This window comes from Oncorhynchus gorbuscha, linkage group LG01 (assembly GCF_021184085.1).
Source record: "Oncorhynchus gorbuscha isolate QuinsamMale2020 ecotype Even-year linkage group LG01, OgorEven_v1.0, whole genome shotgun sequence".
NCBI lineage: Eukaryota > Metazoa > Chordata > Actinopteri > Salmoniformes > Salmonidae > Oncorhynchus > Oncorhynchus gorbuscha.
In genome coordinates, this window is record NC_060173.1 from 118,192,469 (window position 1) to 118,219,686 (window position 27,218).

Here is a 27,218-nt window from a genome sequence, read left to right on the forward strand (position 1 = left end):
GTCAGTACGTCCAACCGGCCTCACAACCGCAGACCAGGTGTCACCACCAGCCCCACAGACCAGGTGTCACCACGCCAGCCCCACAGACCAGGTGTCACCACGCCAGCCCCACAGACCAGGTGTCACCACGCCAGCCCCACAGACCAGGTGTAACCAGGCCAGCCCCACAGACCAGGTGTAACCACGCCAGCCCCACAGACCAGGTGTCACCACGCCAGCCCCACAGACCAGGTGTCACCACGCCAGCCCCACAGACCAGGTGTCACCACGCCAGCCCCACAGACCAGGTGTCACCATGCCAGCCCCACAGACCAGGTGTAACCACGCCAGCCCCACAGACCAGGTGTCACCATGCCAGCCCCACAGACCAGGTGTAACCACGCCAGCCCCACAGACCAGGTGTCACCACGCCAGCCCCACAGACCAGGTGTGTCACCACGCCAGCCCCACAGACCAGGTGTAACCACGCCAGCCCAGGACCTCAACATCCGTCTTCTTCACCTGCGGGATAGTCTGAGACCAGCCACCCAGACAGCTGATGAACCTGAGGAGTATTTCTGTCTGTAATAAAGCCCTTTTGTGGGGAAAACTCATTCTGATTGGCTGGGCCTGGCTCCCCAGTGGGTGGGCCCATGCCCTCCCAGACCCACCTATGGCTGAGCCCCTGCCCAGTCATGTGAAATCCATAGATTAGGGCCTAATGAATATTATTTCAATTGGCTGATTTCCTTAAATGAACTGTAACTCAGTAAACTCTTTGAAAATATTTATATTTTTGTTCAGTATATATAAAATTGCAGTTTAAATGTTAAGCAAAATTGTCAAGGTGTGTGTGTGTGTGTGTGTGTGTGTGTGTGTGTGTGTGTGTGTGTACCTGTCTCTGCGTCCTGTGGTGAGTGTAACAGCGATGTTTTCCCAGGCCATCACTCTCTCCTCAGGAAAGCTGTCCTGTAGAGAAACACAGGGCCTCACAGCCCAGCCTGCTCCAACACTCTGAGAACACTGCCTTCCACTTCTGCTCTGGGGATACGGCTAGACTGGCCCAACTCACTGTAGAGAAACACAGACAGCCTCACTGTAGAGAAACACAGACAGAGAAACACAGACAGCCTCACTGTAGAGAAACACAGACAGCCTCACTGTAGAGAAACACAGACAGCCTCACTGTAGAGAAACACAGACAGCCTCACTGTAGAGAAACAGACAGCCTCACTGTAGAGAAAACACAGACAGCCTCACTGTAGAGAAAACACAGACAGCCTCACTGTATAGAAACACAGACAGCCTCACTGTAGAGAAACACAGACAGCCTCACTGTAGAGAAACACAGACAGCCTCACTGTAGAGAAACACAGACAGTCTCACTGTAGAGAAACACAGACAGCCTCACTGTAGCGAAACACAGACAGCCTCACTGTAGAGAAACACAGACAGTCTCACTGTAGAGAAACACAGACAGTCTCACTGTACTGTAGAGAAACACAGACAGCCTCACTGTAGAGAAACACAGACAGCCTCACTGTAGAGAAACACAGACAGTCTCACTGTAGAGAAACACAGACAGCCTCACTGTAGAAACACAGAAACACAGACAGCCTCACTGTAGAGAAACACAGACAGTCTCACTGTAGAGAAACACAGACAGCCTCACTGTAGAGAAACACAGACAGCCTAACTGTAGAGAAACACAGACAGCCTCACTGTAGAGAAACACAGACAGCCTCACTGTAGAGAAACACAGACAGCCTCACTGTAGAGAAACACAGAAAGCCTCACTGTAGAGAAACACAGAAAGCCTCACTGTAGAGAAAACACAGACAGCCTCACTGTATAGAAACACAGACAGCCTCACTGTAGAGAAACACAGACAGCCTCACTGTAGAGAAACACAGACAGTCTCACTGTAGAGAAACACAGACAGCCTCACTGAGAAACACAGACAGCCTCACTGTAGAAACACAGACAGCCTCACTGTAGAGAAACACAGACAGTCTCACTGTAGAGAAACACAGACAGTCTCACTGTAGAGAAACACAGACAGCCTCACTGTAGCGAAACACAGACAGCCTCACTGTAGAGAAACACAGACAGTCTCACTGTAGAGAAACACAGACAGCCTCACTGTAGAGAAACACAGACAGCCTCACTGTAGAGAAACACAGACAGCCTCACTGTAGAGAAACACAGACAGCCTCACTGTAGAGAAAACACAGACAGCCTCACTGTATAGAAACACAGACAGCCTCACTGTAGAGAAACACAGACAGCCTCACTGTAGAGAAACACAGACAGCCTCACTGTAGAGAAACACAGACAGCCTCACTGTAGCGAAACACAGACAGCCTCACTGTAGAGAAACACAGACAGTCTCACTGTAGAGAAACACAGACAGCCTCACTGTAGAGAAACACAGACAGCCTAACTGTAGAGAAACACAGACAGCCTCACTGTAGAGAAACACAGACAGCCTCACTGTAGAGAAACACAGACAGCCTCACTGTAGAGAAACACAGAAAGCCTCACTGTAGAGAAACACAGACAGCCTCACTGTAGAGAAACACAGACAGCCTCACTGTAGAGAAACACAGACAGCCTCACTGTAGAGAAACACAGATAGCCTCAATGTAGAGAAACACAGACAGCCTCACTGTAGAGAAACACAAGACAGCCTCACTGTAGAGAAACACAGACAGCCTAGAGAAACACAGACAGCCTCACTGTAGAGAAACACAGACAGAGAAAACACAGACAGCCTCACTGTAGAGAAACACAGACAACCTCACTGTAGAGAAAACACAGACAGCCTCACTGTAGAGAAAACACAGGCAGACAGTCAGACAGACAGACAGACAGACAGACAGACAGACAGACAGACAGACAGACAGACAGACAGACAGACAGACAGACAGACAGACAGACAGACAGACAGACAGACAGACAGACAAAGAGCCACAGACAGACAGACAGTCAGAGAGCCACAGACAGACAGTCAGAGAGCCACAGACAGACAGTCAGAGAGCCACAGACAGACAGTCAGAGAGCCACAGACAGACAGGCAGAGAGCCACAGACAGGCAGAGAGCCACAGACAGACAGTCAGAGAGACACAGACAGACAGTCAGAGAGACACAGACAGACAGTCAGAGAGACACAGACAGACAGGCAGAGAGCCACAGACAGACAGTCAGAGAGACACAGACAGACAGTCAGAGAGAGAGACGCGCAGTAAGAGATGAAAGCTCACACTTTACACCAAATGATATTAGATTTCTAGAGTATAAAGAAGACGATCCTTACAGCACCCTGGTTGATTGCTTCTTGTCAGGTTCATAGAGGTTAGGCTTCATGTAGGTTCCCGTGATCTTCAGCCCCGAGGTCCACTCTCCACTAAACAGACCCTCGATGGAGTCTCCATTGGACATGGACAGGTAACCCTGTGGACAGACGGCAACACAAGATGACTGTTTAATGCAGTGTCTTCTGACGGAGGGCGTCAATTCTGACGACTAACGTCTCACGTAATTGGTCAGCTGCTCGAAAAGTTATTTAACGAGGCTTGTCAGTTAAAGAACAAATTCTTATTTTCAATGACGGCCTAGGAACAGTGGGTTAACTGGTCTAGGAACAGTGGAACAGTGGGTTAACTGGTCTAGGAACAGTGGGTTAACTGGTCTAGGAACAGTGGGTTAACTGGTCTAGGAACAGTGGGTTAACTGGTCTAGGAACAGTGGGTTACTGGTCTAGGAACAGTGGGTTAACTGGCCTAGGAACAGTGGGTTAACTGGTCTATGAACAGTGGGTTAACTGGTCTAGGAACAGTGGGTTAACTGGTCTAGGAACAGTGGGTTAACTGGTCTAGGAACAGTGGGTTAACTGGTCTAGGAACAGTGGGTTAACTGGTCTAGGAACAGTGGGTTAACTGGTCTAGGAACAGTGGGTTAACTGGCCTAGGAACAGTGGGTTAACTGGTCTAGGAACAGTGGGTTAACTGGCCTAGGAACAGTGGGTTAACTGGTCTAGGAACAGTGGGTTAACTGGTCTAGGAACAGTGGGTTAACTGGTCTAGGAACAGTGGGTTAACTGGTCTAGGAACAGTGGGTTAACGGAACAGTGGGTTAACTGGTCTAGGAACAGTGGGTTAACTGGTCTAGGAACAGTGGGTTAACTGGTCTAGGAACAGTGGGTTAACTGGTCTAGGAACAGTGGGTTAACTGGTCTAGGAACAGTGGGTTAACTGGTCTAGGAACAGTGGGTTAACTGGTCTAGGAACAGTGGGTTAACTGGTCTAGGAACAGTGGGTTAACTGGCCTAGGAACAGTGGGTTAACTGGTCTAGGAACAGTGGAACAGTGGGTTAACTGGTCTAGGAACAGTGGGTGAACTGGTCTAGGAACAGTGGGTGAACTGGTCTAGGAACAGTGGGTTAACTGGTCTAGGAACAGTGGGTTAACTGGTCTAGGAACAGTGGAACAGTGGGTTAACTGGTCTAGGAACAGTGGGTTAACTGGTCTAGGAACAGTGGGTTACTGGTCTAGGAACAGTGGGTTAACTGGCCTAGGAACAGTGGGTTAACTGGTCTATGAACAGTGGGTTAACTGGTCTAGGAACAGTGGGTTAACTGGTCTAGGAACAGTGGGTTAACTGGTCTAGGAACAGTGGGTTAACTGGTCTAGGAACAGTGGGTTAACTGGTCTAGGAACAGTGGGTTAACTGGTCTAGGAACAGTGGGTTAACTGGTCTAGGAACAGTGGGTTAACTGGTCTAGGAACAGTGGGTTAACTGGTCTAGGAACAGTGGGTTAACTGGTCTAGGAACAGTGGGTTAACTGGTCTAGGAACAGTGGGTTAACTGGTCTAGGAACAGTGGGTTAACTGGTCTAGGAACAGTGGGTTAACTGGTCTAGGAACAGTGGGTTAACTGGTCTAGGAACAGTGGGTTAACTGGTCTAGGAACAGTGGGTTAACTGGTCTAGGAACAGTGGGTTAACTGGTCTAGGAACAGTGGAACTGGTCTAGGAACAGTGGGTTAACTGGTCTAGGAACAGTGGGTTAACTGGTCTAGGAACAGTGGGTTAACTGGTCTAGGAACAGTGGGTTAACTGGTCTAGGAACAGTGGGTTAACTGGTCTAGGAACAGTGGAACAGTGGGTTAACTGGTCTAGGAACAGTGGGTGAACTGGTCTAGGAACAGTGGGTGAACTGGTCTAGGAACAGTGGGTTAACTGGTCTAGGAACAGTGGGTTAACTGGTCTAGGAACAGTGGAACAGTGGGTTAACTGGTCTAGGAACAGTGGGTTAACTGGTCTAGGAACAGTGGAACAGTGGGTTAACTGGTCTAGGAACAGTGGGTGAACTGGTCTAGGAACAGTGGGTGAACTGGTCTAGGAACAGTGGGTGAACTGGTCTAGGAACAGTGGGTTAACTGGTCTAGGAACAGTGGGATAACTGGTCTAGGAACAGTGGGTTAACTGGTCTAGGAACAGTGGGTTAACTGGTCTAGGAACAGTGGGTTAACTGACCTAGGAACAGTGGGTTAACTGGTCTAGGAACAGTGGGTTAACTGGTCTAGGAACAGTGGGTTAACTGGTCTAGGAACAGTGGGTTAACTGGCCTAGGAACAGTGGGTTAACTGGTCTAGGAACAGTGGGTTAACTGGTCTAGGAACAGTGGGTTAACTGGTCTAGGAACAGTGGGTTAACTGGTCTAGGAACAGTGGGTTAACTGGTCTAGGAACAGTGGGTTAACTGGCCTAGGAACAGTGGGTTAACTGGTCTAGGAACAGTGGGTTAACTGGTCTAGGAACAGTGGGTTAACTGGCCTAGGAACAGTGGGTTAACTGGTCTAGGAACAGTGGGTTAACTGGTCTAGGAACAGTGGGTTAACTGGTCTAGGAACAGTGGGTTAACTGGTCTAGGAACAGTGGGTTAACTGGTCTAGGAACAGTGGGTTAACTGGTCTAGGAACAGTGGGTTAACTGGTTAACTGGCCTAGGAACAGTGGGTTAACTGGTCTAGGAACAGTGGGTTAACTGGTCTAGGAACAGTGGGTTAACTGGTCTTGGAACAGTGGGTTAACTGGTCTTGGAACAGTGGGTTAACTGGTCTAGGAACAGTGGGTTAACTGGTCTAGGAACAGTGGGTTAACTGGTCTAGGAACAGTGGGTTAACTGGTTAACTGGCCTAGGAACAGTGGGTTAACTGGCCTAGGAACAGTGGGTTAACTGGTCTAGGAACAGTGGGTTAACTGGTCTAGGAACAGTGGGTTAACTGGTCTAGGAACAGTGGGTTAACTGGTCTAGGAACAGTGGGTTAACTGGTCTAGGAACAGTGGGTTAACTGGTCTAGGAACAGTGGGTTAACTGGTCTAGGAACAGTGGGTTAACTGGTCTAGGAACAGTGGGTTAACTGCCTTGTTCAGGGGGCAGAACGACAGATTTTTTTACCTTGTCAGCTCAGGGATTTGAGCCACCAACCTTTCTGTTACTGGCCCAACTCTCTAACCACTAGGCTACCCTGCTGCCCCGCATCCCTCTCTATCTATACCTTACCTTGCCATTAGGGGTCCAGTCTTCTGAGAACTCTCCCTCAAAGGCTGTGTCATCATCAGATACGAGCAGACCAGTACCCTAACAGAGAAAATATTACATTCAACATTGAGATCAAGTCAGATAGGTAGGGTTGAGGGTCGCTGAAGAATGGGATTAAAAACAAACATATAAACTAGGTTGTGACAGTAAAATGCATGTATAAACAGGAAGTAGAAGTGTTGTTGTTTATTAGTTTACTCAAATTAGAAGAGGGATGGTAGGGTTAGGGGACAATAATAAAGGAAAATATATTTACAGTATATTTGTATATATTTACCCCCCCCCAAAATATATATGAGGGATTGGAAATAATGCAGATAAATTACATTGATAGAAATCACAATCTATTTGCAATCTATTAAAGCTGATCAACAGCCTAAAAGATATAACGACTCACCACCATCTTGTTGTTGCTGAAGGTCCCTTCATAGTAAAGACCAAACTGAGTGACTACCACACCACTGCCCTGTCGCTGGTCATCAGTCCACAGGCCCATGTACTTCTCTCCTCTGAAACAAGACACATAGACTGGAGCAAAGCAGAGCAGCAGATCTGAGACCAGGCTATTCAAACCACAGACCTGAGACCAGGCTATTCACCCACAGATCTGAGACCAGGCTATTCACCCACAGATCTGAGACCAGGCTATTCACCCACAGATCTAAGACCAGGCTATTCAAACCACAGACCTGAGACCAGGCTATTCACCCACAGATCTGAGACCAGGCTATTCACCCACAGATCTAAGACCAGGCTATTCACCCACAGATCAGAGACCAGGCTATTCACCCACAGATCCGAGACCAGGCTATTCACCCACAGATCAGAGACCAGGCTATTCACCCACAGATCCGAGACCAGGCTATTCAACCACAGAACTGAGACCAGGATAAGAAACCACAGATGTACGTTTTAATCAACTGATCTGAGACCAGGCTAAGAAACCACAGATGTACGTTTTCATCAACTGATCTGAGACCAGGCTAAGAAACCACAGATGTACGTTTTCATCAACTGATCTGAGACCAGGCTAAGAAACCACAGATCTGAGACCAGGCTATTCAACCACAGATCTGAGACCAGGCTAAGAACACACAGATCTGAGACCAGGCTAAGCGCTGTACTATACCTAGTGATGTTATCACACACTCCATATCCCATCTTCTTGTCTTGAAGCCACTGGCCAACGAACACACTGGAAGAAGAGCCAATCAGCTTCCCAGAGCTCAGCATCCCATGGCCCTGACGGATGTTCTCATGGAAGGATCCCTCATACACCTGACCTGTAGCATACCTGGAGAGAACTACAATCATACACCTGTAGCATACCTGGAGAGAACTACAATCATACCTGGAGAGAACTACAATCATTCACCTGTAACATACCTGGAGAGAACTACAATCATTCACCTGTAACATACCTGGAGAGAACTACAATCATTCACCTGTAACATACCTGGAGAGAACTACAATCATTCACCTGTAACATACCTGGAGAGAACTACAATCTTTCACCTGTAACAAACCTGGAGAGAACTACAATCATTCACCTGTAACATAACCTGGAGAGAACTACAATCATTCACCTGTAACATACCTGGAGAGAACTACAATCATTCACCTGTAACATACCTGGAGAGAACTACAATCATTCACCTGTAACATTCCTGGAGAGAACTACAATCATACACCTGTAACATACCTGAGGAGAACTACAATCATACACCTGTAACATACCTGGAGAGAACTACAATCATACACCTGTAGCATACCTGGAGAGAACTACAATCATACACCTGTAGCATACCTGGAGAGAACTACAATCATACACCTGTAGCATACCTGGAGAGAACTCCAATCATTCACCTGTAACATACCTGAGGAGAACTACAATCATTCACCTGTAACATACCTGAGGAGAACTACAATCATACACCTGTAACATACCTAAGGAGAACTACAATCATACACCTGTTACATACCTGGAGAGAACTACAATCATACACCTGTCTGTAGCATACCTGTAGAGAACTACAATCATACACCTGACCTGTAGCATACCTGGAGAGAACTACAATCATACACCTGACCTGTAGCATACCTGGAGAGAACTACAATCATACACCTGACCTGTAGCATACCTGGAGAGAACTACAATCATACCTGGAGAGAACTCCAATCATTCACCTGTAACATACCTGAGGAGAACTACAATCATACACCTGTAACATACCTGAGGAGAACTACAATCATTCACCTGTAACATACCTGAGGAGAACTACAATCATACACCTGTAACATACCAGGAGAGAACTACAATCATACCTGGAGAGAACTACAATCATACACCTGTCTGTAGCATACCTGTAGAGAACTACAATCATACCTGGAGAGAAATACAATCATACACCTGTCTGTAGCATACCTGGAGAGAACTACAATCATACCTGGAGAGAACTCCAATCATTCACCTGTAACATACCTGAAGAGAACTACAATCATACACCTGTAACATACCTGAGGAGAACTACAATCATTCACCTGTAACATACCTGGAGAGAACTACAATCATACCTGGAGAGAACTCCAATCATTCACCTGTAACATACCTGAAGAGAACTACAATCATACACCTGTAACATACCTGAGGAGAACTACAATCATACACCTGTAACATACCTGAGGAGAACTACAATCATACACCTGTAACATACCTGAGGAGAACTACAATCATACACCTGTAACAGACCTGTAGAGAACTGCAATCATACCTGGAGAGAACTACAATCATACACCTGACCTGTAGCATACCTGGAGAGAACTACAATCATACACCTGTAGCATAACTGGAGAGAACTACAATCATACACCTGTAACATACCTGGAGAGAACTACAATCATACACCTGCAACATACCTGGAGAGAACTACAATCATACACCTGTAACATACCTGGAGAGAACTACAATCATACACCTGTAACAAACCTGGAGAGAACTACAATCATACACCTGTAGCATACCTGAGGAGAACTACAATCATACACCTGTAACATACCTGGAGAGAACTACAATCATACACCTGTAACATACCCGAGGAGAACTACAATCATACACCTGCAACATACCTGGAGAGAACTACAATCATACACCTGTAACATACCTGGAGAGAACTACAATCATACACCTGTAACATACCTGGAGAGAACTACAATCATACACCTGTAACATACCTGAGGAGAACTACAATCATACACCTGTAACATAATATATGCCATTTAGCAGACGCTTTTATCCAAAGCGACTTACAGTCATGTGTGCATACATTCTACGTATGGGTGGTCCCGGGGATCGAACCCACTACCCTGGCGTTACAAGCGCCATGCTCTACCAACTGAGCTACAGAAGGACCACATACCTGGAGAGAACTACAATCATACACCTGTAACATACCTGTAGAGAACTGCAATCATACCTGGAGAGAACTACAATCATACACCTGACCTGTAACATACCTGGAGAGAAGTACCATCATACACCTGTAGCATACCTGGAGAGAACTACAATCATACACCTGTAGCATAACTGGAGAGAACTACAATCATACACCTGTAACATACCTGGAGAGAACTACAATCATACCTGGAGAGAACTACAATCATACACCTGTAGCATAACTGGAGAGAACTACAATCATACACCTGACCTGTAGCATACCTGGAGAGAACTACAATCATACACCTGTAACATACCTGCAGAGAACTACAATCATTCACCTGACCTGAACACAGTAACTCCCTTACTGTAGTATCAACAGGTGAACACAGTAACTCCCTGACTGTAGTATATACAGGTGAACACAGTAACTCCCTGTCTGTAGTATATACAGGTGAACACAGTAACTCCCTTACTCTAGTATCAACAGGTGAACACAGTAACTCCCTGACTGTAGTATATACAGGTGAACACAGTAACTCCCTGACTGTAGTATATACAGGTGAACACAGTAACTCCCTGACTGTAGTGTATACAGGTGAACACAGTAACTCCCTGACTGTAGTATATACAGGTGAACACAGTAACTCCCTGACTGTAGTCTATACAGGTGAACACAGTAACTCCCTGACTGTAGTCTATACAGGTGAACACAGTAACTCCCTGACTGTAGTATATACAGGTGAACACAGTAACTCCCTGACTGTAGTATATACAGGTGAACACAGTAACTCCCTGTAGTATATACAGGTGAACACAGTAACTCCCTGACTGTAGTATATACAGGTGAACACAGTAACTCCCTGACTGTAGTATATACAGGTGAACACAGGTGAACACAGTAACTCCCTGACTGTAGTAACAGGTGAACACAGTAACTCCCTGTAGTATATACAGGTGAACACAGTAACTCCCTGTAGTATATACAGGTGAACACAGTAACTCCCTGTAGTATATACAGGTGAACACAGTAACTCCTGTAGTATATACAGGTGAACACAGTAACTCCCTGTAGTATATACAGGTGAACACAGTAACTCCCTGTAGTATATACAGGTGAACACAGTAACTGTAGTATATACAGGTGAACACAGTAACTCCCTGTCTGTAGTATATACAGGTGAACACAGTAACTCCCTGACTGTAGTATATACAGGTGAACACAGTAACTCCCTGTCTGTAGTATATACAGGTGAACACAGTAACTCCCTTACTGTAGTATCAACAGGTGAACACAGAACTGACAGTACAGGTGAAACTAACTCCCTGACTGTAGTATATACAGGTGAACACAGTAACTCCCTGACTGTAGTATACAGGTGAAACACACACTCCCTGTAGTGTATACAGGTGAACACAGTAACTCCCTCCAGGTGACTGTAGTATATACAGGTGAACACAGTAACTCCTGACTGTAGTGAACACAGTAACTCCTGACTGTATATACAGGTGAACACAGTAACACAGTATATACAGGTGAACACAGTAACTCCCTGACTGTAGTATATACAGGTGAACACAGTAACTCCCTGACTGTAGTATATACAGGTGAACACAGTAACTCCCTGACTGTAGTATAACCTGTAGTATATACAGGTGAACACAGTAACTCCCTGACGGTAGTATATACAGGTGAACACAGTAACTCCCTGACTGTAGTATATAGGTGAACACAGTAAGTAGTATAACAGGTGAACACAGTAACTCCCTGACTGTAGTATATACAGGTGAACACAGTAACTGACTGTAGTATAACTCCAGTAACTCCCTGTAGTATATGTAACTCCCTGTGAACACAGTAACTCCCTGTAGTATATACAGGTGAACACAGTAATATATAATAATAATAATATATGCCATTTAGCAGACGCTTTTAGGATTTGTGACGGCCCTGAATTTTTCTGAACCGTCTCAGTGCAGCTCCTTCCAATTGGGCGCTTTCCCTTTAATTCCCAATTAAATAGCCAGTATCAGCTGCGCAAAAGTGGGGTTGTGATGGAGACGTGACTGAGGATGTGTTCAACCCTCAGTTCCGAAGCTTCTCTATTCCGTTTGTTTTGTTGCCGTTAAACGTGTGTTTTGTAGCCTAAGAGAGTTTACCCAGGATCGGATCCACTCTTTGCGTCCCTGGACTACACCTCTCCGTTCTTCGTGGCCTTTCTCCGCTGGAGATCTATTGGCGGATTGGATTGTCTGACTGACCGACTGACTACCACCTTTTTGTATACGGTATTTCATTTGTTTGGATGTGATGTATACTGTGATTTGTGTAGTTAGTGGTAGTTGAGGACTTAATTAAGAGTTGATCCGCTTTAAGGTTCTGTGGTAAAGTAATTGTTATATTGATTGTATGTTTAATACTGGGTTTACGCTACACGGAACGAACGGACAAACATCGCGTGACAAAAGTCACTTGAGTTCACTGAACTCCTTTACCGGGCAGGACTCTTTTTAGGCCCGAGGTACAGGACATTTCTGGAGGAACCAGAACTCATTGTGATATTATTATATATGTGTGTAATCATTGTTGTTGCTAATACAACCCACGCAACAGAATATAATTGTTTTTGAAGTTCTTTTCAATGTTTTAAGGGTTTATGAAAAGTTTATTTCCATCCTGACTTTTACATACGTCCTTTGTATTGGTGTAGACTTGACGGACCAGATGGGACTCATTCCCACCCAAACTAAAAGGAGAAACTAATGTTTTCTCTGGTAGGCACAACCTACCTGGCACCCCTATAAATAATAACCTCAAGTCAAAACCGTTACATAAAAAATGGCACCCCAGATGGGACAGCTCAACATTGAGAACTAACCAAAGCAAATATTTTGTGTGGAATTAAAACAATGGATTCACCCCAAGATAATGTGCTCATCCATGTCATACCTGTCAATGGGAATACACAGGGCCATTCTGACCATCAAGCTGACAATACAAATCATAATGTGAATGGAGATAATGGAGTTGCTTTGGGCCAGAGCCCTGGGAATCTGAATGCCCGGCCTGAGCCACAGGCCACAGGAGGTCTAACCAGTTACTCACTTATTGACATGGATCTGTGTGGAAGTACTGAGCTAGTCCTCCCTCTGACACCCAACCTTCCTCCATTGTCTGGTTTATCTCCAGAGGTTGTAGTCTTACAACTTCAAGGTGACATCCTTGATATTCGTCGGACTCAACAACATCTCCAAACTCTTATCCACCATAAATTCAAATGTCTGAGGGAAGAGCAACAACAGAGTGCCATGGAATTCAGAAACTCACTGAGCACTCTAACCCACACGCTGACAGAGCTCAGTGAGAGTGGAAGACGGGAAATGACTGGTGCCATGGACAGGCAGTTTGACTACCAACGAAACCAACTCACTGCCACTCTCCAATGGCGCCTGCAACATCACCACACTGAGGTCCTCAAGGACGTTAATTCTGTTTTTTCTCCCATGGTTAACACTGTAGACCACTTGCAGACAGAGCTCTCTAATTGTGTTAAAATGTTGGATGACGTGTCTGTGGACATGGCCTCCATTAGGCACAACTCCTTACACAGAGTTTCCCTGGTGTCCACTTCAGTTCAGACCACTGAGGGCCAAGCTGGCACCTCTGAACAGCCAAGACCAGGCCATGCTGCAGCCACCCCTTGCAGGATGCAATCCACCATGCATCCTGGTGTTCATTTTCATTGTCCGATAACGCCCTCCCCCTCTACTTCCTCAATCCCTCCTAGCTCGTTTGTTCATGGTGATTTGAGTAGACGTCATGTGGGGGCGATGCCCATTAAATTGCAATTTCCCACCTTTGGGAAAAAAGATGACAGTCTTGATCCGCTAATGTATCTAGAAAGATGTCGTGACTTTCTTGCCCTCAATCCCCTGGCTGATGAAGAACTCCTTGCCACATTGAGGAATGTGTTGCATGGGACAGCTCGAGACTGGTGGGATGTGGCACGTCTCACCACTACCTCCTGGGCTGACTTTGAGGCCAAGTTTTCCTCTGCATTTCTATCTGAGGACTACACAGATGAATTGGCAGACAGAGTCAGAAATCGAGTACAAGGAGAGAAAGAGAGTATCCGTGACTTTGCATACGGTTACCACTCCCTGTGCAGAAGGTGGAAACCTGGCATTGAGGAGGAAGAGGTCATTAAATTGATCTTGAAGAACATCAACCCACTACTAGCCAGTCAACTCCGAGAACGAGTCACCACTGTCGATGGACTGGTTCGCTTGGGACAGCAGTTTGAGAAGGACAGAGAATGCCAACAGCAATATGACCAGAGAAAGAAACAGACACCCAAACAGTTGCTCAAGACAGACCCTCAACAACAGCCAGAGTCTCCAGCCAAGACCCCTCTCATGTTTTGTTGGAGATGTAGCCAAAAGGGACATTCTTCAGCTACATGTCCAAGACCGTATCAAGTAAACCCTTCCAGAAACCACAAATCACAACAGGCCAACACACCTAACTCTCTTTGCAGCAATGACCATCCTTCTCTGGGTGCTTTAACCAGAGCTGAAACCCCAAGAGTCACTGCCTACGCCCCCCATCGACATCCCCTTCCTTTCAGTTAATACCGCACCAACTGGTGTTACCCCTGTCCATAGGCCCATGGACAGGAAGAGCCATCTTGGATACCGGGTCATCCTACACACTGCTCAATGAGAAACTGTGGAAGGAGGTTAACGGTCCACAATACAACTTGAAGCCGTGGACAGAAGGTCCACTCTATCTGGCTGATGGTGAGGCTAGACGACCCCTTGGATGGAGTGAGGTAGAGTTCTGCCTGTGTAACCGCTCCTATATGATTCCTTCTGTTATCCTACAAACCAGGAACCTTGCTTTTCCTGTCGTGTTGGGAATTGATTTCATGTACTTCAGTGGTGTCCAGATTGATATCGCACACAATTGCTACTGGTTTCCATACAATCCGAGCGAGAAGCATTTCTTCCAATCAGAAGCTATGAAGTTACATGATTGGGGTTCAAATGTGGCACTCTTCTCTGCCGTTGCTCCGGTACCACTAACCCTTGATAATCCTTCTGACAATCTCCTTTTACAGGCTGTGAGAAGAGCTCAGCTGGAACAACCAGAGGAGTTACGGCTGTTGGAACAGCTGCAGAATAATGCTGATGTATGTACTTCAAAGCTAGGACGCACCGGGCTCCTGAAGCACAAAATATTCCTTACACAGGAAATGCCGATCAAGCAAAAGCCATATCGTTTGTCCCCAGCGAAGCTAATCATCCAAAAGGGACTCATAAATGATATGTTAACCCAAGATATAATAGAACGTTCCTCCTCTCCCTGGGCTGCTCCTGTTGTCCTCATCCCAAAAAAGACTGGTGGTCTTAGATTTTGTGTGGACTATAGGAAGACCAACAATGTTTCTCAGACTGATGCCTATCCTCTTCCTACCATCCATGAGATCCTGGAGTCATTGTCTGGCGCGGTTGTGTTCACTACCCTTGACCTCAATAGTGGTTATTGGCAGGTTGAGATGGACCAGGAAAGCAAGGATAAGACTGCTTTTGTCTGTGCTGAGGGCTTGTTTTCCTTTAAGGTGATGCCCTTTGGATTAAAGAATGCCCCTGCCACTTTCCAAAGACTCATGGAGATTGCGTTAGGTGAGCTCAAAGGGAAGATCTGTTTCGTCTACCTGGACGATATAATTATCTACTCTCAGAACAGAGAAAGACACTTTCAAGATCTTCAAGCAGTGTTGGACAAGCTACGAGAAGCTGGTCTGACCTTGAATATGAAGAAGAGCAACTTCTGCCAATCCTCCCTGAAGTTCCTTGGCCATATTGTGTCTTTCGACGGCATTCATGTGGATTCTGAAAAGACAAAGGCTGTACAAGACTTCCCTGTGCCAACCACACTCAAGGCCCTTCAACGGTTCCTTGGTATGGCTGGATGGTACCATCGGTTTGTGTCGAACTTCTCCCAGGTGGCAGAACCCCTCAACGCGTTGAAGCGAAAAGGAGCGAAATTCCAATGGACGGCAGAGTGCCAGACCTCATTTGAAACCCTGAAACGACATCTCGTCACACCTCCCATTTTAGGTCATCCCAACTTTGATTGCCCTTTTGTTGTTTACACTGATGCAAGTGATGTTGGACTTGGTGCTGTCCTAGTCCAACAGACTGGACTTGGCACTGAAGAAGTGCTAGCGTTCGCCAGTCGGACATTGAATGGAGCAGAATGGAACTACTCCACAACCGAGCAAGAGTGCCTTGCAGTTGTCTGGGCTTTGGAAAAGTGGAGGTACTACTTGGAGGGTAGACACTTCACTGTGGTCACTGACCATTCCTCCCTTGTGTGGGTGTTCAAGACCAACAAACCAAGCACCAGACTCATAAGATGGGCTCTACGGTTGCAAGAGTTCACATTTGCAGTGGAATACAGGAAAGGAAAATACAACACTGTTCCAGATGCCTTGTCCAGAGCTCCTACTTGTGATAACGGTGGCCCTGATCTTACATGTGCTACTGTCCTGTCAAGCAGTCGAGACTCGCCCAAAACAGACTTTCCCATCTCTGATGAGGCAATATGGAAAGCTCAACAGGATGATCCAGAAGTACAGGCTTTGTACCAGACTATCCTGGAAGATGGAGAAAAGATGGTCAATCCTACCACAAAGCTGACCATCATTGAAGATAAAGTCTACCGAGTCGTACAACTACCTCACAGAACACTCTACCAAATGTACATACCGGACACTCTACGCCTACAACTGCTTCAACATTTCCATGAAGACCCATTAGCTGGTCATTTGGGCAGGTTCAAAACCTACAAGCGGTTGCAAGCGTTACTCTACTGGCCACATCTGAGCATGGATGTGAAGTCACACATCCGAAATTGTCAGGTTTGTCAAATGTACAAACCAGAAGGTAGAAAGCCTGCTGGCAAGTTGCAGCAAACGGTGGTTACCCGACCTTGGGAAATGTTAGGAGTGGATTTGATGGGTCCATTTCCTAGAAGCTCCAATCAGAATGTGTACATACTTGTTTTTGTTGATTACTATTCAAAGTGGGTGGAACTCTTTTCCCTGCGTCAGGCCACAGCAAGGACCGTCTCTAACATCCTTACGAAAGAGATCCTGACTCGCTGGGGAGTGCCTGATTACATCCTGTCTGATCGAGGTTCCCAATTTGTCTCTGATCTCTTTGAGGAGACCTGCCAAAGATGGAACCTGAGGCAGAAGTTGACCACGGCCTATCACCCACAGACCAATCTCACTGAGAGAGTAAATCGAACCTTGAAGACAATGATTGCTTCCTATGTAGGGACCCAGCACAAACACTGGGACAAGCACCTTCATGAGTTTCGATTTGCCCTGAATTCTGCTGTGCAAGAGTCCACTGGAGTCACACCTGCAGAGCTGAACCTAAGTCGTCCTCTCCGAGGACCCTTGGATATGGTGCTACAGCCCCAGCAGCTTACTCCAGACGCTGCTTGCTATGACCAGGTAGGCCATCTCCATGACTTGAGAGCTCTTGTCTCAAAGAACATGATCCAGGCTCGACTCAAGCAGAAGAGAAATTATGATAAGAACAGACGAGACATGCAGTTCCAGCTTCGTGATCGGGTGTGGCTTCGCTCTCATCCTTACTCGAAAGCTGAACAATTCTTCTCGGCCAAGCTCGCTCCTAAATGGCAAGGACCATATAGGATTGTGGAGCAGATGGGCCCTTTGAACTACCGAGTGGTGAAAGAGGACACAGGTGAAGATATGCGCGTTGTTCATGTCTCACGCCTTAAGGCCTGTTACCCCTCGGCTGAGGAATTGGAGGCGATTGAGCGCCGCAAGGTCCTGGATATCTTTGAAGAGGATAGTGAGGATACTTTTCTCGGATTCCCAGACCCAGAAGTCTCGCACCTTAAGGCCTGTGACTCCTCAGCTGAGGAGTGTGAGCTCCAAAAAGTAATGAATCTTTTTGTAGAGGAAAGTGATGAGACCTTTCTCGGTTTCCCCGACCAAGATGTGCCTTCCAGGGCAATGGTCGGCTTTTTCCAGGGGAGGGGGTGTGTGACGGCCCTGAATTTTTCTGAACCGTCTCAGTGCAGCTCCTTCCAATAGGGCGCTTTCCCTTTAATTCCCAATTAAATAGCCAGTATCAGCTGCGCAAAAGTGGGGTTGTGATGGAGACGTGACTGAGGATGTGTTCAACCCTCAGTTCCCGAAGCTTCTCTATTCCGTTTGTTTTGTTGCCGTTAAACGTGTGTTTTGTAGCCTAAGAGAGTTTACCCAGGATCGGATCCACTCTTTGCGTCCCTGGACTACACCTCTCCGTTCTTCGTGGCCTTTCTCCGCTGGAGATCTATTGGCGGATTGGATTGTCTGACTGACCGACTGACTACCACCTTTTTGTATACGGTATTTCATTTGTTTGGATGTGATGTATACTGTGATTTGTGTAGTTAGTGGTAGTTGAGGACTTAATTAAGAGTTGATCCGCTTTAAGGTTCTGTGGTAAAGTAATTGTTATATTGATTGTATGTTTAATACTGGGTTTACGCTACACGGAACGAACGGACAAACATCGCGTGACAAAAGTCACTTGAGTTCACTGAACTCCTTTACCGGGCAGGACTCTTTTTAGGCCCGAGGTACAGGACATTTCTGGAGGAACCAGAACTCATTGTGATATTATTATATATGTGTGTAATCATTGTTGTTGCTAATACAACCCACGCAACAGAATATAATTGTTTTTGAAGTTCTTTTCAATGTTTTAAGGGTTTATGAAAAGTTTATTTCCATCCTGACTTTTACATACGTCCTTTGTATTGGTGTAGACTTGACGGACCAGATGGGACTCATTCCCACCCAAACTAAAAGGAGAAACTAATGTTTTCTCTGGTAGGCACAACCTACCTGGCACCCCTATAAATAATAACCTCAAGTCAAAACCGTTACAATTGAACCCACTTCCCTGGCGTTACAAGCGCCATGCTCTACCAACTGAGCTACAGTAACTCCCTGTAGTATATACAGGTGAACACAGTAACTCCCTGACTGTAGTATATACAGGTGAACACAGTAACTCCCTGTAGTATATACAGGTGAACACAGTAACTCCCTGACTGTAGTATATACAGGTGAACACAGTAACTCCCTGACTGTAGTATATACAGGTGAACACAGTAACTCCCTGACTGTAGTATATACAGGTGAACACAGTAACTCCCTGACTGTAGTATATACAGGTGAACACAGTAACTCCCTGACTGTAGTATATACAGGTGAACACAGTAACTCCCTGACTGTAGTATATACAGGTGAACACAGTAACTCCCTGACTGTAGTATATACAGGTGAACACAGTAACTCCCTGACTGTAGTATATACAGGTGAACACAGTAACTCCCTGACTGTAGTATATACAGGTGAACACAGTAACTCCCTGACTGTAGTATATACAGGTGAACACAGTAACTCCCTGACTGTAGTATATACAGGTGAACACAGTAACTCCCTGACTGTAGTATATACAGGTGAACACAGTAACTCCCTGACTGTAGTATATACAGGTGAACACAGTAACTCCCTGTAGTATATACAGGTGAACACAGTAACTCCCTGACTGTAGTATATACAGCTGAACACAGTAACTCCCTTGTAGTATATACAGGTGAACACAGTAACTCCCTGTAGTATATACAGGTGAACACAGTAACTCCCTGACTGTAGTATATACAGGTGAACACAGTAACTCCCTGTAGTATATACAGGTGAACACAGTAACTCCCTGTAGTATATACAGGTGAACACAGTAACTCCCTGTAGTATATACAGGTGAACACAGTAACTCCTGACTGTAGTATATACAGGTGAACACAGTAACTCCCTGACTGTAGTATATACAGGTGAACACAGTAACTCCCTGACTGTAGTATATACAGGTGAACACAGTAACTCCCTGTAGTATATACAGGTGAACACAGTAACTCCCTGTAGTATATACAGGTGAACACAGTAACTCCCTGACTGTAGTATATACAGGTGAACACAGTAACTCCCTGACTGTAGTATATACAGGTGAACACAGTAACTCCCTGTAGTATACAGGTACAGGTGTGAACACAGTAACTCCCTGTAGTATATACAGGTGAACACAGTAACTCCCTGACTGTAGTATATACAGGTGAACACAGTAACTCCCTGACTGTAGTATATACAGGTGAACACAGTAACTCCCTGACTGTAGTATATACAGGTGAACACAGTAACTCCCTGTAGTATATACAGGTGAACACAGTAACTCCCTGTAGTATATACAGGTGAACACAGTAACTCCCTGTAGTATATACAGGTGAACACAGTAACTCCCTGTAGTATATACAGGTGAACACAGTAACTCCCTGTAGTATATACAGGTGAACACAGTAACTCCTGACTGTAGTATATACAGGTGAACACAGTAACTCCTGACTGTAGTATATACAGGTGAACACAGTAACTCCTGACTGTAGTATATACAGGTGAACACAGTAACTCCCTGTAGTATATACAGGTGAACACAGTAACTCCCTGTAGTATATACAGGTGAACACAGTAACTCCCTGTAGTATATACAGGTGAACACAGTAACTCCCTGTAGTATATACAGGTGAACACAGTAACTCCCTGACTGTAGTATATACAGGTGAACACAGTAACTCCCTGTAGTATATACAGGTGAACACAGTAACTCCCCCTGTAGTATATACAGGTGAACACAGTAACTCCCTGTAGTATCAACAGGTGAACACAGTAACTCCCACAGTAACTCCCTGTAGTATATACAGGTGAACAGTAACTGTAGTATATACAGGTGAACACAGTAACTCCCTGTAGTATATACAGGTGAACACAGTAACTCCCTGACTAGTATATACAGGTGAACACAGTAACTCCTGACTGTAGTATATACAGGTGAACACAGTAACTCCTGACTGTAGTATATACAGGTGAACACAGTAACTCCCTGACTGTAGTATATACAGGTGAACACAGTAACTCCTGACTGTAGTATATACAGGTGAACACAGTAACTCCCTGACTGTAGTATATACAGGTGAACACAGTAACTCCTGACTGTAGTATATACAGGTGAACACAGTAACTCCCTGACTGTAGTATATACAGGTGAACACAGTAACTCCCTGTAGTATATACAGGTGAACACAGTAACTCCCTGACTGTAGTATATACAGGTGAACACAGTAACTCCCTGACTGTAGTATATACAGGTGAACACAGTAACTCCCTGTAGTATATACAGGTGAACACAGTAACTCCCTGACTGTAGTATATACAGGTGAACACAGTAACTCCCTGTAGTATATACAGGTGAACACAGTAACTCCCTGTAGTATATACAGGTGAACACAGTAACTCCCTGTAGTATATACAGGTGAACACAGTAACTGACTGTAGTATCAACAGGTGAACACAGTAACTGACTGTAGTATCAACAGGTGAACACAGTAACTCACCTGTAGTATATACAGGTGAACACAGTAACTCCCTGTAGTATATACAGGTGAACACAGTAACTCACCTGTAGTATATACAGGTGAACACAGTAACTCCCTGTAGTATATACAGGTGAACAGAGTAACTCCCTGTAGTATCAACAGGTGAACACAGTAACTCCCTGTAGTATATACAGGTGAACAGAGTAACTCCCTGTAGTATATACAGGTGAACACAGTAACTCCCTGTAGTATCAACAGGTGAACACAGTAACTCCCTGTAGTATCAACAGGTGAACACAGTAACTCCCTGTAGTATCAACAGGTGAACACAGTAACTCCCTGTAGTATCAACAGGTGAACACAGTAACTCCCTGTAGTATCAACAGGTGAACACAGTAACTCCCTGTAGTATCAACAGGTGAACACAGTAACTCCCTGTAGTATCAACAGGTGAACACAGTAACTCCCTGTAGTATATACAGGTGAACACAGTAACTCCCTGTAGTATCAACAGGTGAACACAGTAACTCCCTGTAGTATCAACAGGTGAACACAGTAACTCACCTGTAGTATATACAGGTGAACACAGTAACTCCCTGTAGTATATACAGGTGAACAGAGTAACTCCCTGTAGTATCAACAGGTGAACACAGTAACTCCCTGTAGTATATACAGGTGAACAGAGTAACTCCCTGTAGTATATACAGGTGAACACAGTAACTCCCTGTAGTATCAACAGGTGAACACAGTAACTCCCTGTAGTATCAACAGGTGAACACAGTAACTCCCTGTAGTATATACAGGTGAACACAGTAACTCCCTGTAGTATATACAGGTGAACACAGTAACTCCCTGTAGTATCAACAGGTGAACACAGTAACTCCCTGTAGTATCAACAGGTGAACACAGTAACTCCCTGTAGTATCAACAGGTGAACACAGTAACTCCCTGTAGTATATACAGGTGAACACAGTAACTCCCTGTAGTATCAACAGGTGAACACAGTAACTCACCTGTAGTATATACAGGTGAACACAGTAACTCCCTGTAGTATATACAGGTGAACAGAGTAACTCCCTGTAGTATCAACAGGTGAACACAGTAACTCCCTGTAGTATATACAGGTGAACAGAGTAACTCCCTGTAGTATATACAGGTGAACACAGTAACTCCCTGTAGTATCAACAGGTGAACACAGTAACTCCCTGTAGTATCAACAGGTGAACACAGTAACTCCCTGTAGTATCAACAGGTGAACACAGTAACTCCCTGTAGTATCAACAGGTGAACACAGTAACTCCCTGTAGTATATACAGGTGAACACAGTAACTCCCTGTAGTATCAACAGGTGAACACAGTAACTCCCTGTAGTATATACAGGTGAACACAGTAACTCCCTGTAGTATATACAGGTGAACAGAGTAACTCCCTGTAGTATCAACAGGTGAACACAGTAACTCCCTGTAGTATATACAGGTGAACAGAGTAACTCCCTGTAGTATCAACAGGTGAACACAGTAACTCCCTGTAGTATATACAGGTGAACACAGTAACTCCCTGTAGTATATACAGGTGAACACAGTAACTCCCTGTAGTATCAACAGGTGAACACAGTAACTCCCTGTAGTATCAACAGGTGAACACAGTAACTCACCTGTAGTATATACAGGTGAACACAGTAACTCCCTGTAGTATATACAGGTGAACACAGTAACTCACCTGTAGTATATACAGGTGAACACAGTAACTCCCTGTAGTATCTACAGGTGAACACAGTAACTCCCTGTAGTATCTACAGGTGAACACAGTAACTCCCTGTAGTATCAACAGGTGAACACAGTAACTCACCTGTAGTATATACAGGTGAACACAGTAACTCCCTGTAGTATCAACAGGTGAACACAGTAACTCCCTGACTGTAGTATATACAGGTGAACACAGTAACTCCCTGACTGTAGTATATACAGGTGAACACAGTAACTCACCTGTAGTATATACAGGTGAACACAGTAACTCCCTGACTGTAGTATATACAGGTGAACACAGTAACTCCCTGACTGTAGTATATACAGGTGAACACAGTAACTCCCTGTAGTATCAACAGGTGAACACAGTAACTCCCTGACTGTAGTATATACAGGTGAACACAGTAACTCCCTGACTGTAGTATATACAGGTGAACACAGTAACTCCCTGTAGTATATACAGGTGAACACAGTAACTCCCTGTAGTATATACAGGTGAACACAGTAACTCCCTGTAGTATCAACAGGTGAACACAGTAACTCCCTGTAGTATCAACAGGTGAACACAGTAACTCACCTGTATGTCCCAAAGCCATGCATCTTCCCATCTCTCCAGTGGCCCTGGTAACGATCACTCTTGTTGAGGATCTTGTTTGGCATTATACAGTCTCCATAGCTACAGGCACAAGAGACAAAAACACAGTGGTTACAACATCTGCATGTTGACCATGCCTCTCACACTGCCTGGTTTAACCACTGTGAACTCTGAACTCCAACACTGACCCGTCCTCCAGTCCTTGTTTAAAGGTCCCCGTGAACTTTCTGCCATCTGGCCATTTCATGATCCCTCTGTTGGAAAACGAAGAAGACAATCTGTCAACACAAACCAAACAAAAAATGTACTTTGGCCTTATTATACAATAGTGCAGAATTGTATGTTAAGAATAGACCTACAAGAAAGTGTACTTTGGCCTTATTATACAATAGTGCAGAATTGTATGTTAAGAATAGACCTACAAGAAAGTGTACTTTGGCCTTATTATACAATAGTGCAGAATTGTATGTTAAGAATAGACCTACAAGAAAGTGTACTTTGGCCTTATTATACAATAGTGCAGAATTGTATGTTAAGGACCTACAAGAAAGTGTACTTTGGCCTTATTATACAATAGTGCAGAATTGTATGTTAAGGACCTACAAGAAAGTGTACTTTGGCCTTATTATACAATAGTGCAGAATTGAATTGTTCTCTGTAAAGTTCCACGTAAAGTTCTCTGTAATGTTCTCTGTAATGTTCTCTGTAATGTTCTCTGTAAAGTTCCACGTAAAGTTCTCTGTAAAGTTCTCTGTAATGTTCTCTGTAATGTTCTCTGTAAAGTTCCACGTAAAGTTCCACGTAAAGTTCTCTGTAATGTTCTCTGTAATGTTCTCTGTAAAGTTCTCGGTAAAGTTCTCTGTAAAGTTCTCTGTATAGTTATCTGTAAAGTTCCAAGTAAAGTTCTCTGTAAAGTTCTCTGTAATGTTCTCTGTAAAGTTCCACGTAAAGGTATCTGTAAAGTTATCTGTATAGTTATCTGTAATGTTCACTGTATAGTTATCTGTAAAGTTCTGTAAAGTTCTCTGTAAAGTTCTCTGTAAAGTTCTCTGTAATGTTCTCTGTAATGTTCTCTGTAAAGTTCCACGTAAAGTTATCTGTAAAGTTATCTGTATAGTTATCTGTAATGTTCACTGTATAGTTATCTGTAATGTTCACTGTAATGTTCTCTGTAAAGTTCCACGTAAAGTTCTCTGTAAAGTTCCACGTAAAGTTCTCTGTAAAGTTCTCGGTAAAGTTCTCTGTAAAGTTCTCGGTAAAGTTCTCGGTAAAGTTCTCGGTAAAGTTCCACGTAAAGTTCTCTGTAAAGTTCTCGGTAAAGTTCTCGGTAAAGTTCTCGGTAAAGTTCCACGTAAAGTTCTCTGTAAAGTTCTCTGTAAAGTTCCACGTAAAGTTCTCGGTAAAGTTCCACGTAAAGTTCTCTGTAAAGTTCTCGGTAAAGTTCCACGTAAAGTTCTCTGTAATGTTCTCTGTAAAGTTCCACGTAAAGGTATCTGTAAAGTTATCTGTAAAGTTATCTGTATAGTTATCTGTATAGTTATCTGTATAGTTATCTGTAAAGTTCTGTAAAGTTCTCTGTAAAGTTCTCTGTAAAGTTCTCTGTAAAGTTCTCTGTAAAGTTCTCTGTAAAGTTCTCTGTAAAGTTCTCTGTAAAGTTCTCTGTAAAGTTCTCTGTAATGTTCTCTGTAAAGTTCCACGTAAAGTTATCTGTAAAGTTATCTGTAAAGTTATCTGTATAGTTATCTGTAATGTTCACTGTATAGTTATCTGTAAAGTTCTCTGTAAAGTTCTCTGTAATGTTCACTGTAATGTTCACTGTAATGTTCACTGTATAGTTCTCTGTAAAGTTCTCTGTAAAGTTCTCTGTAAAGTTCTCTGTAAAGTTCTCTGTAAAGTTCTCTGTAAAGTTCTCTGTAAAGTTCTCTGTAAAGTTCACTGTAAAGTTCACTGTAAAGTTCACTGTAAAGTTCACTGTAAAGTTCACTGTAAAGTTCACTGTAAAGTTCACTGTAAAGTTCACTGTAAAGTTCACTGTAAAGTTCACTGTAAAGTTCACTGTAAAGTTCTCTGTAAAGTTCTCTGTAAAGTTCTCTGTAAAGTTCTCTGTAAAGTTCTCTGTAAAGTTCTCTGTAAAGTTCTCTGTAAAGTTCTCTGTAAAGTTCTCTGTAAAGTTCTCTGTAAAGTTCTCTGTAAAGTTCTCTGTAAAGTTATATGTAAAGTTCTCTGTAAAGTTCTCTGTAAAGTTCTCTGTAAAGTTCTCTGTAAAGTTCTCTGTAAAGTTCTCTGTAAAGTTCTCTGTATAGTTATCTGTAAAGTTCTGTAAAGTTATATGTAAAGTTCTCTGTAAAGTTCTCTGTAAAGTTATCTGTAATGTTCACTGTAATGTTCTCTGTAAAGTTCTCTGTAAAGTTCTCTGTAAAGTTCTCTGTAAAGTTCTCTGTAAAGTTCTCTGTAAAGTTCTCTGTAAAGTTCTCTGTAAAGTTCTCTGTAAAGTTCTCTGTAAAGTTCTCTGTAAAGTTCTCTGTAAAGTTCTCTGTAAAGTTCTCTGTAAAGTTCTCTGTAAAGTTCTCTGTAAAGTTCTCTGTAAAGTTCTCTGTAAAGTTCTCTGTAAACTTCTCTGTAAACTTCTCTGTAAACCCGTCCCTCCTTTAGACTCACTTGCCGTGGGGTTTGCCAGACAGCCAGCGGCCTGAGTAGGAGGCATCCTTCAGACGTAGGTCTTTGTAGAAGATGTAGGAGGCGGTACGAGAGACAGCGGGGACCCCAGGACCGCTCCCCTCTCCGGTCAACACCGCCTCCACGGCCTGGTTTACAGCCCTCAGCCACTTAGCCTAGAGGGACAGAGGGAAACAGTGGGACACGTCAACCTTAGGAGTCAAAGACAGCTGTGGTTAGTCTGATGTGGATATACTGGGAGAGTTGGGATTATGAGGTGTGTCAACCAGACACTGAGAGCTGTACCTTCTCCTGAGGAGAGGATGCTATCAGAGTTGGGATTATGAGGTGTGTCAACCAGACACTAGACTGAGAGCTGTACCTTCTCCTGAGCTGAGGATGCTATCAGAGTTGGGATTATGAGGTGTGTCAATCAGACACTAGACTGAGAGCTGTACCTTCTCCTGAGCTGAGGATGCTATCAGAGTTGGGATTATGAGGTGTGTCAATCAGACACTAGACTGAGAGCTGTACCTTCTCCTGAGCTGAGGATGCTATCAGAGTTGGGATTACGAGGTGTGTCAACCAGACACTGAGAGCTGTACCTTCTCCTGAGCTGAGGATGCTATCAGAGTTGGGATTATGAGGTGTGTCAACCAGACTGAGAGCTGTACCTTCTCCTG

General features: G+C 44.4%; 1 protein-coding gene across 1 annotated transcript in view; it reads right to left on the reverse strand.

The window, feature by feature from the left end:
• The window catches only part of LOC123992703 (alsin-like), a 142,550-nt gene that overhangs the window by 41,764 nt on the left and 73,568 nt on the right, over positions 1–27,218 (reverse strand). The window contains exons 19-26 of the mRNA XM_046294176.1: positions 26,539–26,711; positions 24,069–24,134; positions 23,863–23,961; positions 7,713–7,877; positions 6,981–7,092; positions 6,545–6,622; positions 3,297–3,433; positions 970–1,050 (exon numbers count right to left, since the gene is read on the reverse strand). Coding sequence (XP_046150132.1) covers positions 970–1,050; positions 3,297–3,433; positions 6,545–6,622; positions 6,981–7,092; positions 7,713–7,877; positions 23,863–23,961; positions 24,069–24,134; positions 26,539–26,711 — 911 coding nt within the window. The remainder of the gene's footprint in view (positions 1–969; positions 1,051–3,296; positions 3,434–6,544; positions 6,623–6,980; positions 7,093–7,712; positions 7,878–23,862; positions 23,962–24,068; positions 24,135–26,538; positions 26,712–27,218) is intronic.